This window comes from Chiloscyllium plagiosum, unplaced genomic scaffold (assembly GCF_037043375.1).
Source record: "Chiloscyllium plagiosum isolate Xiang-an unplaced genomic scaffold, Cpla_swu_hap1 HiC_scaffold_4, whole genome shotgun sequence".
Lineage (NCBI taxonomy): Eukaryota > Metazoa > Chordata > Chondrichthyes > Orectolobiformes > Hemiscylliidae > Chiloscyllium > Chiloscyllium plagiosum.
This window is the reverse complement of record NW_028270142.1, coordinates 103997532-104012486: the sequence shown is the minus strand read 5'-3', so window position 1 is coordinate 104012486 and position 14955 is coordinate 103997532. Positions and strand designations below refer to the sequence as shown.

Here is a 14955-nt window from a genome sequence, read left to right as displayed (position 1 = left end):
TCACCTAGACAGGGGACGAAACGTCTGCAACACAAATTCCCAGCTCGGCGAACAGAACCACAACAACAAGGTAAAGAATTCAAGAGCAAGCATGGAATTGAATAAGATGTTTGCTAGGCCACAGCTGGAATTTTGTGTTCAGTTCTGGCATTATAGGAAGGATATAATTGCTCTGAAAAAAAAATAGAGAAGCTTACAAGAATGTTGGCAGATCTTGAAAACTGCAGCTGTGAGGAAAGATTAGAAAAGCTTAGAACAGTAGAGACTGAGATGTAACTTAGTAACTTAGCAGAGTTTTAGGGACCAAGATGGAGTAGACAGATAAGACCTGTTTCCTCCCACGGAGAGGTAAACTAACAGGGCACAGATTTAACATGATTGGCAAAAGAAATGGAGGGGACGGAAAAAGGAATCTTTTCATTCACAGCAAGGCTGGTATCTGGAATTAGCTGCCAAGTTTTGAGATGAAGGCAGAATCCTGCAGCTCATTTGAGAGGTATTTTGATCTGCTGTAACATGTAAGGCTACAGAATAGGTATGGAGCATTAGATTAGAATGGGCACTTGAAATTGTTTTTGGCCAATACACACAATGGGTGAATGGCTTCTTTCTGGGCCATAGCTTTGATCTGTTTCCATGATTTGTAAAGTTCCTAATATCCTTTGTGAGCAGTTCTTTGACAATCATTAACACCAGGATTCTGGCTTAGCAATTTGCTCAGAAATTGCTGATGCCTCAACTAAAATGCTACAGGACTTGATGCCTTTAATTATATGGGTAGCATGCTTGCACTAACCATTGGCTCTATGCAAGGGCCTGGAAACTAATACAGATTTCTTCAGAAAAGGCGAGAAAATGTAAGGTAAAGTGGAAAAATAAAATGTTTATATCTTGAGTAATTACTGAATTGATAACTAACTGTATTGCCCACAAACAGGAATGGGCTTATGCTCGAAACGTCGATTCTCCTGTTCCCTGGATGCTGCCTGACCTACTGCGCTTTTCCAGCAACACATTTTCAGCTCTGATCTCTAGCATCTGCAGACCTCACTTTCTCCTCAGACTGCCTAATCTTTCCAAGAACATTCTGTTTTAATTCCAGATTTCCATCATCCTCAGCATTTTATTGTTATTCAAGTATGAAACAGTAATAGTCCTAATCACCCACTTCCTCAAATGCATACTCAAGCATGGACCTCCAATCTCTCATTTGGCTGCCTATCTTAGATATCACCACGTACATAATGGGATATAATCTAAATTATTCGTATACCTTTCCCCTTCTCAGGCGTGTCTTTGTCCCCAGCTTCTTGCGATTGTAGCAATCTCAAGTATATTATTCAGTTAAAGTAATTTTAAATGAATTTAATTTTACTTTGTCTGGATTTAATTTTATTTCAATTTTTTGAATGCTTGTTCTTTTCCTCACCTATTTGATGTTAAACTTACTTTCAAAAAGAAAATAACAGTAATAAGTTGAAAAATAGGATTAGTTTTTCTGATTGTTTGGATGTTATTCCATTCATTTGCGACAAAGTACGTCCTCCAAATGCTCACAGGAGCTGGGGCAGTCTTTATATCACCTCCACCTATAAGCAATGAACAAACAATTTGATTTATATATGAATTAAAAAGTATTAAAATCCAAAACAGACACAGAATAGAAAATGCATCACAAAATAATCAGCTTTAAACAAAGGAAAGGCATGTTACTAAGCTCAGTAGCAGTATTTCATAATTCACTTGGACCCACTGCAATATTGTAGTCAGAATATAGATTTTAGTAACACGTGGGTTAAGCTACACTTCCACTTTCCTTTACAGAAAGCAGTAGTACTGAAGAAGTAAAGATCCTGTTTCTGTTTGGGAAATGACAATCTGTGTATAAAATTTTGCCAGAGTACAGTTCTGATGAGGAGTGAATGAAACTTGAGTTTGTTTTCTTTTAAGATTTTTAAGGCAGTTGGACATAATTATTTTTCGAGCATTTTCTGCTTTCATTCAAGCCTTCTATTTATATCAGTTTGTAAATTCATTATTTATTTCCATTTGTGTGCCTTTCCTTTTACCAATGTATAAATTTTAAAAATATTTTAATGTATTTTCATGTAATGCAGAGATAACCTTTCATATTATCTAAAAGCATCCCACTTTTATAATAACCTATTATAAAGTTACTTTAATAATTGACTTGTCATCTTTTATCTTTCCCCACTCTTACTTTCCAACTTGACCAAACTGTTCATATTTAATTTTTATCTCTGGCATAAGATTATGCTGAAAATATCAACTGCTTTTTTTCCCTTTGTCGACCATCATTTTATCTTTCCTTCTGTAGTGAATCACATGAACGTATGAATTTGAAGCAGGAGTAAGCCATTTGGCTCTTTGAGTCAGCTCCACTATTTGATAAGATTGTAGCTGATGAAATTGTGGCCTCAATTTTACTTCTCTGTCTATCCCTTACATATTGTCCCTCTTTACAATGAAGAATCTATCTCAAAATATGCTCTCTGGAGAACAGAATTCCTTAGATGAAATATTCTTTGAGAGAAAATAATTTCTCTACATATCCATCTTAAATGATCCTTATTTTTAAAATTATGTTCCCGAGTTCTAGTCTCTCCCACAAGGGGAAATATTTTCTTAGATTTCATCTTGTCAATTAACATCAGGAGCTGATATTTCAATAAGATCAACTCCAATACTTCTAAACTGCAATGGATACAGGCTCAAATTGTCTAAACTGTCCTCATAACATAACCTCAGTAAAGGAATCTGTAAATTTAACATTTCCTGACCTGCTTCTAATGCTATTACAGCTTTTCTTAGGTAAAAAGACCAAAACTCCTAGCAATCAACTTAATACTCTATTTGTTTTTGCTAGTACTTATGGCTTTAGTTATGAACAATAATTTCTCTAATACTGGTTTCTGTTTTGTTTGGATATAAATATATTTTGCACTAACTACGTCCATATGCCTATTGATTTGCCAATTTGCCAACTTGAGCCCATTCCCCTACCATATCAAGATCTGTTTGCATTATTTTTATCCAATATTATTATACTCACAGATCTTGTGTGCTTCTCCACAGATCTCTGAAGGAGCATAAGAGATTGAGTTTTATAAAATCAAGAGGAGCATAGATCAGGTGAATAGCGAAGGGTCTTCCTTAGGGTTGGGGAGTCCAAAAGTAGAGTGCATAATTTTAAGGTGAGAGGAGAAAGAATTAAAAGGGACCTAAGGGGCAAAAGTTTTGACACAGTGGATAGTTTGTATGTGGAATGAACTGACAGAGGAAATGGTAGGACTGTTACTCTGCATGGTTGTAACGTGGTGTCAGAGCTGCATAAAAGTACAGCTAATAATAGAGGAACACAGGAACTTTTAGAGCATCTGAAAGTTGCTAAAGGCATAGGAAGCCACAGAAAAGCAACAAAGATATAGACCACAGCTGAACCTTTTATGAAACAATAGTAGCAGGTTTTTTAATCACTGTGGTAAAACTGTGAAAATGCAACAGATTAAGATAAGAAGCCAGAGGAGCTATAAGTAGACACAGTTTTAGCAATCTTGTAGAATAACCTTTTCAAAGTGTATTCCACTGTGTGTGTGTGTGTGTGTGTGTGTGGGGGGGGGGGGGGGTGGTGGATGTCAATGTCTATCAGCAAGATTGGTTCAGTTCCACGCCTTGAAGGAAATTATTGTTGAACTGGGAATGCAGTCGGTAGTGAGATAACAAAGATGGAAAGCTTTTTCCTCATCTCAGTTACTTATCTGTTGTGATGCTTCCTTCCACCAGCAGTAGTAGTAGTGACACTGCAGAGTCTTTGTAGAGACAAGGACCCATCTTCACACTGAGCATTCTACAGAACTACTACCATGCGAAGTAATTTTTTTTGAGATTCCCTACAGTGTGGAAACAGGCCCTTCGGCCCTACAAGTCCTCACCAACCCTCCAAAGAGTAACCCACCCAGACCCATTTCCCTCTAACTAATGCATCTAATACTATGGGCAACTTAGCATGCACATAACTTGCACATCCTGTGGGAGGAAACCGGACCACCCGGAGGAAACCCACGCAGACACGAGGAGAATGTGGAATCTCCACACAGACAGTCGCCCGAGGCTGGAATCGAATCTGTGACTTTGGCGCTGTGAGTTAGCAGTGCTAATCCCTGTGCCACTGTGCCGCCCTTTCTGCATTCACTGCAGATCTAGCAGCTGAAAACTGAGTCCTCAGCATGATAGACTAATTAGTAAAGTTAGATGACACTGGATTTAGAGAGAGTTTGCCAATTAGATACAAAATTGACTTGACAGTACGAGACAGAGGGTGGTATTAGAGTGTTTTTTCAGACTGGAGGCCTGTGACTAGCGATGTTCTGCAGGGATCAGTGCTGGGCCCACTTTTGTTTATAATTTATGTAAATGATTCAGATGAGAATTTAGGCAGTATGGTTAGTAAGTTTGCGGATGACACAAAAATTGATGGTGTAGTCAACAGGTTATCTAAGATTGTAAAGAGATCTTGTTCAAAGGCTTTACTAAAATCCATGTACACAATGTCTACCTTCAGTAATTGTTTTGCTTACATCCTCAAAAACCTCAATCAAGTTTGTAAGACAATTTCCCATGCACAAAGCTAGCTGACTATCCCTAACCAGTCTTTGCCTCTCCAAATGCATGTAAATCCTATTTCTCAGAATCCCCTCCAACAACTTAATCCCACCACTGATGTCAGACACATAGGTCTACAGTTCCCAGGCTTCTCCTTACAGCCTTTCTTAAATAAAAGCACAACATGAAGTGTTGGTGAGTGCGAGGGAGACAAGCGGAATTGACAGGATGGGGGTAGAGGACAGAGACAAGCGAAATAGAGACAGGGGAAGAGAAGCAAAATTGATAGGCATGGATGGATAGGATAAAGGGCAGGATTTGAGACAGACAGGATCGAGGGGAGACAGACGTAGGGTCAACAGGCTGGATGCATGGGATCAGGGAAGAAGGCTGCAAAGAGAGGCAAGCAGGATTGCATGTAAACCCTCTGCAAAGAGAGGCAAGCAGGTGGGATACAGAAGCGGGATTGATAGCTGTGGGAGTGACCAGATGGGGAATGGGAAGAAGTGGCTTCGAAAGAATGTGGTGAGGACTGTTGGTTTGAGGAAGAAATATGCAGTATCGACAGGATTGGGTGGGGAAAAAAAGAGACAAGTGAGATCGAGAGCATCAGGTGTGTGGTAGCGGGGGGAGGTTGGAGAGATATACAAGCGGGATTGACAGGATGGGTGGAGGAGAGTCAAGTAAGATCGACAAGCCTGGGATCAGTCGAGTGGCCTGGGTTGACGAGAGGCGGGTCAACTCAGGCAATGCTCTGTGCTTCAGTCACTGCATTGACATCAAAACCCCTTTTCCCACCACTCTCCTTGAATGATGGAGTAGCAGCAGTTGGCAATTCAGCACAAAGAGGCTGTTCCACTATCCGTTTGCTGTGCTCTCTTTAGACCCTTTAATGTCAAGAGTTTCCTGAAATCTATCAATCTCTGTCTTGAATATACTGGATGATTCAGCTTCCATGGTCCACTGGTATAGTCAATTACAAACATTCATCACCCTGTCAAGAAATTCCTTTCCTTCTGTCTTAATGGTCTGCCCCTATCAAAAGAACATGGCCCCACTGCAACAACAGAATTTTTTTTCTGAACTCAAATCTTTAACTTTTTGTCACTCATGAAAATGGACACCCAGGTCTCTTTGGACATCTGGACTTCCTAGTCTCTCAGTACAGGGCTTCCCAAACTGGCAGACAGGATTTTGTGGTTTTAGCTCTAAAACACCAATGGCTGCAGCGGAATTAGGCTAATTTGTGACAGCTGGAAGGCTCTTTTAAAAAAGGCTTCTCCTGGATATGGTTTAATTGACCACTTCAAGACTCGATTCCCAGCATCTGAAAAGGGATAAGTTCATTCCACCTGCCTTTTCATCAGTTGCCCCACAGGGGAGTGAGTGGGGGAAGATAAGAATACAGATGATGAAGGGTGGCAGGGTGAAATGTGAGATGTGGTAAAAAGAGGGGGAAATGGGAATTGAAGGGGGTGGGCATGACCAATTCCTTTCACTCAAGAGTTACAACTGATGCAGCACCACTGGGGCAGCACAGTGACTCAGTGGTGAGCACTGTTGCCTCACAGCACCAGGGATGAGGGTTCAACTCCACCTTGGGCGACTGTCAGTGTGGAGTTGGCGCATTCTCCCTATAACTGTTTGGATTCACTCCGGGTGTCCCGGTTTAGTCCCATAGTCCAAAGATGTGCAGGTTAGGTGGTATTGGCCATAGTTAATGCAGAATTATGGGGAAAGGATAGGAGATGGGTTTGGGTGGGATACTCTTCGGACGTGATGGGCTGAATGGCTTGCTTCCGTGTTGTAAGGATTCTGTGATACTCTGAAGAACCATACCACTCTGTGTAACAAATGAAGGTTTCTTGCACCCCACCATCTGACACTGCTACACTCCCTTCCCCAAAAGAAATTCATCCTGAGTCTCCAAAGTCTGAGACATGAAAATGGGGTTACCTAGGAAAAAGATCTGGAAGCACTGAAATTGGTTAAGCTGTTTTCAGATTACTGCATTCAGTTCTGGTCTCCCTGCTATTGGAAATATGTTGTTAAACCTGGAAGGGTTCAGAAAAAATTTACAAGGATGTTGCTGTGATTGGAGGGTTTATGCTATAGGGAGAGGCTGGGGTTTTGTCGCTGGAGCTTCAGAGCCAGAATCTTATTGAAGCTTATAAAATCATGAGGAGTATAGTGTACTGAGCATGCAGAAGGAAGCACGCGTGATTTTGAACTGGGGTTCAGTGGTGGCAGAGTGGGAAAACCCTTGGAATAAGAAGGGAAGAAGGCACAGAAGCCACAGCATTGGGTGGTGAGAAGAAGATTTCAGGATTCTGGAGGAGACATGGAGAGCCTAAGATCTGAGAAGACATGGCGGAAGGAAGGCATTGGAGTGTCCTTTCTGTACTCCCTGGCTCTCTTCCCCATTCCCTTTGGTTTTCTCTCGGTCTCAATCTCCCTCTCCTTGTCTCCATGCTAGTCTCCTTAACCTCCACAGAAAAGACCCCCAACAACCACACCCCCGTGTCCTAATTCCGCCCACCCCCCACCAGTCCTGATTTCTCCATTCATCACCAGCTACGTCTCCCCCACCCCTCTACTTGGAAAACTGAAAAGGATAATTTAAAGTGATGCATAGAGAACATACATTGGTGTCAACAAATACAGCCATTGAACAACTCCCTGGAAATGGAAACTACATCTTAAATGCTACCTTTAATCATGGGGGAGCTGAGCAGATAAGTGCAAAAGATGGTGGTTAAGCATTTTTATTCATCTTCAGCCAGAAGTGCCAAGTGGATTAATCACGGCAAGATATAATATCAAAGTTTGAATTATTAATCTTGTTAATTCTGTTTTTACATGTATGTCAAATTGTTGAATTGACAGTATAATCGGCAACACATTGAATTGACATGTATGAATGATATATGTCTGTTGGGATTGCTTTTCTTTGGAAAAAGGGAGATGTTGTGTTACATCTCACAGTAGGTGTGTGATATTGCTTTAGGGGGAATGATCAGGATGTCACCACCATATCGTGGCATGTAATCTAATTGTATAAACATCACACAGCCTTATTAGGGTGGCATGGTGGCTCAGTGGTTAGCAGGGACCTGGGTTCAATTCCAGCCTCAGGTGACTATTTGTATTGAGTTTGTATATTCTCTCCATGTCTGCGTGGGATTCCTCCGGGTGCTCTGGTTTCCTCCTACAGTCCAAATAAATTCAGGTTAAGTGGATTGGCCATGTTATATCACCCATTGTTTCTAGGGATGTGCAGGCTAGATTGATTAGCCATGGGAAATGCAGGGTTACGGGGATAAGGTAGGGGCATTGATGGGATGCTTTTTGGAGGGGTGGAGTTGACTTGATGGGTGGAATGGCCTGCTTCCACACTGTAGATGTTCTATAATTTTATGATAGGATGATTAAAGGTCTTTTACCCAGGTATGTGTGTTCAAAACCAGAGGGCATAGGTTTATGGTGAGACGTGGAAGATTTAAAAGTGACTTGAGGGACAATTTTTTCATGCAGAGGGTAGTGCATGTATGGAATGAGCTGCTAGAAGAAGTGGTGGAGGTGGATATAATTACATCATTTAAAAGTCATCTGGGTGGATACATGAATAGGAAGATTTTAGAGGTATATTTAGAGGTATTTATTCACCTTTATGTTTTTTGAGATCTCCAGCACATCCTTTTCTATATTATTTCTCTGAGTTCCCTGGCCTCCATTTCTTTCTCCATGTTAAAAACAGTCATAACAGATACAAAATGTTAACTGTTTCTCTCTGCACAGATGTTGCCAGACCTTCTGAGTTTCACTATTTTCTTAAACGTCTTCTCCACTCTCTCCAATTCATTCACTTTGTTCCTTTGTTGTTGCACCCAGAACTGTACAAGGTAACAAACACAAAGAATGCTAGGGAAATTCAGCAACATCTGAACATAGAGAAACAGAGTTATGTTTCCAGTTCAGTATGACTCTTCTCCATATCACTCTTCTTCAGAACACTGAAAAAGGTCATACCGGATTTGAAATATTAACTCTGTTCCTGTTTCCACACATGTTGCCAGACCTACTGGGTTTCTCCAGCATTCTTTGTGTTTATTTCAAATTTTCCAACATCTGCAGTATTATGCCTTTAGAACATAGAACAGTACAGCACAGAACAGGCCCTTCAGCCCACGATTTAATTGTTTGATTATTTGATTGTTCACAGTAATCCAGTTGAGATCTAATCAATGGCTTATTTAAGTTCATCATAATTTTCTGTATGCTATCTCCATATCAATGAAATCAATGCTTTATTAACAGCTCTCTTTATCTGTACTGCTGCCTCTAATGACATATGCACATACACACCTGGGTGTCTCTGCTCCTTTAAGCCCTTAGAATAATGTTCTATACTTTACACTGTCTGTGCATATTCTTTGTACCAAAGCACATCACCTCACACGTCTCCACACTGAACTTTATCTGCCAATTATCCAGCTACTTCAACAATGTGTTAATGCACATTTGAAGTCCAAAGATATGCAGGTTAGGTGAATTGGCCATGCTAAATTACCCGTGGTGTTAGGTGCATTAGTCAGGGGTGAATGTAGTGGAGTGGATTTGGGTGGGTTGCTCTTCGGAGGATTGGTGTGGACTCGTTGGGCCGAAGGGCCTGTTTCCACACTGTAGGGAATCTAATCTAATCTATATCTCTCTTCTTACAACATTCCCAGTTTTATGTAATTTGAAACTTTGAAACTGTCCACTGCAAACCAAGAGCTCGATTATATTTCTCAAGTAATGCAATGGTCTCGCTACTAGTTCTTGGGGAACTCTACATAAACTGTCTTCAGGTTTAAAAAGTATCCATTAACCATTAATCGCTGTTTCTAAGCCTTCAGCCAATTTTGTACTTAGAGTCATAGAGATGTACAGCACAGAAACAGACTCTTCGGTCCAACCTGTCCATGCCGACCAGATATCCCATCCCAATCTAGTCCCACCTGCCAGCACCCGGCCCATATCCCTCCAAACCCTTCCTATTCATATACCCATCCAAATGCCTCTTAAATGTTGCAATCGTACCAGCCTCCACCACATCCTCTGGCAGCTCATTCCATATACGTACCACCCTTCGCGCGAAAAAGTTGTCCCCCATATCCTTCCCCTCTCACCCCAAACCCACGCCCTCCAGCTCTGGACCCCCCGACCCCAGGGAAAAGACCCCGTCCCCCTATCCTATCCATGCCCCCATGATTCCACAAACCTCTACAAGGTCACCCCCAGCCTCCGACGCTCCAGGGAAAACAGCCCCAGCCCGCCCAGCCTCTCTCTGTAGCTCAAATCCTCCACCCCTGGTCCCACCATCCTCTCTGACCTATCACATCCAACCCCACCCCCACTCACCTATTGTACTCTATGCTACTTTCTCCCCACCCTCACCTCCCTCCCATTTATCTCTCCACCTTGGAGGCTCCCTGCCTCCATCCCTGATGAAGGGCTTTTGCCCAAAACATCGACTTTCCTGCTCCTCGGATGCTGCCTGACCGGCTGTGCCTTTCCAGCAATACTCTGATCTAAACTCTGGTTTCCAGCATCTGCAGTCCTCACGTTTGCCATGGGAAATGCAAGGTTACAGGGGTAGGGTAGAGGGGTTGGTCTGGGTGGGATTTCCTTTGGAGGGTCTGAGTTGACTTGATGGGCCGAATGACCAGCTTCCACATTGTAGAGATTCTATTAAAAGATAAATATTTGAAGAGATGCATGGATCGGATAGGTATGGAGAGATATGGATCAAATGGAGGAAATGTGTCTAGTTTAATTATGAAAACTGGGTAGCCTGTTTCCATGCTGTAAACCCCTTTGAATCTAGCATTCCTTGGGTCTCTGGATTAACAGTAAAGGTGATGATACCATCACCTCTTCCTTATTATGTAGCGTACAAAGAAAACAGGTTTGACAAGGGTGAAATGACGTTATCACTCAATCAGCAAGAATATTGTCACTATGTAAATTCATAACATTCCTATAAACATCAGTTTGGGAGTCTGAATGGAAAGTTCTGTATCAGTGATTGTCAAGTCTTGGAGGCTGGTATTGAAAGCTGGGGTAGTTATATATAGAAGGTCAAGTATGAGGAAGAATGCATTCTGTGACTGCTAAATATGTAAAGTGGGGTTCAGTACTGATAGCACATTACATTAGTTCCTTTCAATTAAGTACAGGTTTTACAAGTTTAGCACTGCATGGAATTGCAAACACACTCATCACTGATAAGGATGAGTCATGATGCAGGGGAAGGGCAAACCTGGATTCCTTACCAAGCAACAAACATCTCCAAAACACTCCAGCTTGCTCCTCATCCACAACCTCACACAATGTGCAGCTTCACAAATGGTAGCTCACTGAGACAGCCGCCAATGAGCAACACTGTACCCTCCATAAACAGGAGGCCATCCGAACCACATATGCCCTTGTATTATTTTGGACGTAATTCCCTTCACTTTGTGCTGTGTGACCTACATTGATTCCTGAATCTATTTTAAAATTCTTATCTGCACATCTAAATCCCTTCATCATCTTGCCTCTCTTGATCTCTCCAGCCTCCTCTAACTAGCCAGTGTGAGCTTTGTAATCATCTAATCTAGGGCGACACAGTGGCTCAGTGGCCAGCCAGGGGCCCAGTTTCGATTCCAGCCTTGTGCGACTGCCCATGCGGAGTCCGCACACTCTCCCAGTGTCTGCATGGCCATGCCAAATTGCCTGTAGTGTTAGGCGCACCAGCCAGAGGGAAGTGGGTCTGGATGGGCTACCCCTCGGAGGGTCGGCGCGGACCGGCCGGGCCGAAGAGCCTGCCTCCACACTGCAGGGAATCTAATTTAATACAAGCTTCTCTGATACAATTACTCCATCATTTCACAAAACAAGGTGGCATGGTGGCCTAGTGAGATTAGATTTCTTACAGAATGGAAACAGGTCCTTTGGCCCAACAAGTCCACACCAACCCTCTGAAGACTAACCAGTCCCCCATCCCCCATTCACCCCTGACCAATGCACCCAACACTAGGGGCAATCCTAGAATGGGGAGAAAGTGAGGTCTGCAGATGCTGGAGATCAAAGTTGAAACTTTATTGCTGGAACAGCACAGCAGGTCAGGCAGCATCCAGGGAACAGGAGATTCGACGTTTCGGGCACAGGCCCTTCTTCAGGAATGACTAGAATGGTCAACCCACCCGACCTGCACATCCCCGGACTGCCGGAGGAAACTGTTGTTTCTGTTTCTTTCAATCTATGGACTATAATTTTTCTCACAAGTCTGTTGTGTGGCACTGTTTTAAATGCATTTTGGAAGTCCATGTTTATCACATTTACAGTCTTCCCCTCATCAAAATCTTCAGCAAGTTAGTTAGACATGATTTTCCCTTAACAAGTCCATGGTGACCCTTCTGAATCAAACTAAATTTTCCAACATAACTGTTATTTCTATCCCGAGTAATTGTTTCTAGATATTTCTCCATCAGTGATGATAAACTAACTAATCTGTAATTGTTGGACTGATCTTTACAACCTTTTTTTTTGAATAAGACAACCATAGTGTATAACTACAAACGTATAATTGAATTAATCAATTATATTTGAAATTAAATTAATGAGCCTACAGTTCCCTGGTCATAATTTTTAATACTGCATGAAACTCATTTCAGGTCAAGAGAATCTCTGATTGGCAGGCTGTAAAAGATAACAGTATGGGATTGTAAAGTGTATGTTCTAGTCCTGTAAGCATCTTCCAGTGGATGACATTCAGACTTAAATTTCATATGGTTTAAAAAATGGAATCATAACAACAATAGAAATGCACAAAATAATTAATAAATCTGTCAACATTTTAATAGTGAGTATTTGAACAAAATAGCAAAGTAGGAAATATAGATGACAAAGTGTAATATTTACCTGCAATGGACTTAACAATTTTACCCTTGGGTCTTTCCCAGTCAATGAAAAAGATATCCATAGTTAACTGTATTCCCAGTTGATGTAAAAGCTGAATAAACTAAGAGTTGACAACAAAAGTGGTGAAAATAAAAATAAATAATAAGTTTCATGTTAAAATAAATTGAACAGAGTAAACATGACAATGTGATGAACAAGTAAAACATAGAAATAAAAGGATTACAGTAATATCAGTTTAGGGATGGGATAATACGTTGAGCAATAAATATACTTGATTAACTGCAGTGTGCGGGTTTTTCATGGTACGTTTGGATCATTACATATTATAGAATCATAGAATGCTTATAGCATGGACCAATATTATATGGCCCAGTTTTTGCTCTCTGAAAGAGCAACTCATCTATTCCCACTTCCCACCCTTACCTGTTGCCTGCATTTGTTTTCTGTCTAGGTTCTTCCAATTCCCTTTTGTAAGCCCTGATTTTATGACACCATCACATTCTAGAGTAGTGAATTCCAAATCCTAATCACTCATTGAGTAAAAGGATTTCTCATGATTGATCTCATGCAGTCAAGTTCAGTTTTAATGATACCATGTATATCCAAATAGACAGGTTCTCATGGGATTCCTTCAAGGTTTAGTGCTTGCTAAACCTTTTGACAGTTTCAACAGGAAACATGTTTTGATGGAATGAGTGAGGACCTCCTACTCTTTGTGTATTTGATATTTATATGATACATTCACTATCTTTGAATCTGCATCTGTGTTCAAGGATATCGCATTCAAGATCCACATCTTCATTTACAAAATAGTCTATAGGCCTATTCTAGTCTAGCTCTGTAACATCCTCCAGTCTTCCAACCGATTCTATGCTTTTTCATTGATCAGTGGCAGTTGGGAAAGAACATCTGTTAAAATACATTGACCTGAGGATATATTGCAGTGCAAACCCAAAGATATCCTTTATGCACATACCTTTAGGGCAAATGCACTGACCACAGAAGCAATAAAGTGTCTTTCTTGGCTAGGTGTGGGCAGAAAAACAGAAGCAATCCGTTGACCCTGAAGAAACAAATAATAACTAAACAAGTATCAATGTAATTTTTAAAAACATTCATTTGTGGGATGTTGGCTTTGCTAGCTCGACAAACATCTATTGCCTTTTCCTGGACATCCTTGAGAAAATGTTGCTCAGCTGACTTTCTGAACTTCTACAGTGCATTTGGTGTAGGTCGACCCACAATGTGTTTGTTATTAACTTATTTTGATAGCAAATAACATGCTTATGAAGGAAGGTCTTACTACAAGATATATAGTGTAAGTAATAAACAGCTGATGCACTGAACTTATGCCGAGAAACCAGTCAGATACGGTATCTTTAGAAAAATAAATGTACTTTGAATGAATATGTGACTTATATTAGGTTTAAATAAAACACTTAGAAATGGTGACAAATTGAAATAAATATTACTTGATATGTAGCATACAATTTGTAATCATATTATAATTGTAACACATTAAATTATAGTGTTATATGTTTACAGATACCTTGAAAAATATAAGCCAGTAAAGGCCTGTTCCAAATAACACAACAAAGAAGGCATTCGCCAAGTCTCCAGCATAAAACAGCAAGAACTTCAAGATTGTCTGGATTAAAAAAAAATATTATTTGTAATTTTTGCCTCATTTAAGGGTGTAACTAATCTATAGTTATTGTTTAAATAATAGTTCTGCAGCTTTGCTTTTACACTATTCAGGCATTCACGTTTCTCTTTTGTAATTTCTGTCTTGCCTGTATCATAAAATTCAGTTCAATTCCTTGTCTGAAGGGTTTGTGATATTAAATTTGCTGGCAAGTGTAATGTCCTTCTCCATTGTCATTCTATTTCATGGATGTTGTTTCCCCTATTTCAATGATTTGAAAGCTGTTGCAAGATTTTTTTAATTTTTTAAATATAGATAATTGTGCTCTTCAGTGTTTTAAATTATACAATTAGTAAAATTGTATTAATATTGATTTTTAAGCATGTTTTTAAAATATTTTCTGTTTCTAATATTGTATGTATTCTTAATTGATGTATTCTGAAAATGAATTGTGAATAAAGCTTTGTACATATGTTTTGTTGTTTTAAGGAAGAATCTTAATTCCTATCTTCCTTGTTTATTTTATCCAGAAATTTCTTTAAATTTTAGTAATTAAATTTGGAAAACTTCCAAATATTTCCAGACTATGTTCTAATTTCTGCTGAAAAAGTATTTTAAAAATTGTTAAAATGCTTTAAAATTTAGAGATTTTTTATTTTTACCCAAGATGCAGAAGACTGTTACTTTGCACCTTCTTCCCTTCTCTTGGTGATCTTTGCACCCTTTGACACTGCCAAGAA

The 14955-nt window shown here is 40.2% G+C and overlaps 1 protein-coding gene across 1 annotated transcript in view; it reads right to left on the bottom strand.

Annotated features, from left to right (window-relative positions):
- tmem67 (transmembrane protein 67) overlaps positions 1-14955 on the bottom strand; it is a 208576-nt gene that overhangs the window by 47138 nt on the left and 146483 nt on the right. Inside the window, exons 14-17 of the mRNA XM_087985875.1 lie at positions 14120-14218; positions 13547-13633; positions 12571-12670; positions 1450-1589 (exon numbers count right to left, since the gene is read on the bottom strand). Of these exons, the coding sequence (XP_087842001.1) occupies positions 1450-1589; positions 12571-12670; positions 13547-13633; positions 14120-14218 (426 nt within the window). The remainder of the gene's footprint in view (positions 1-1449; positions 1590-12570; positions 12671-13546; positions 13634-14119; positions 14219-14955) is intronic.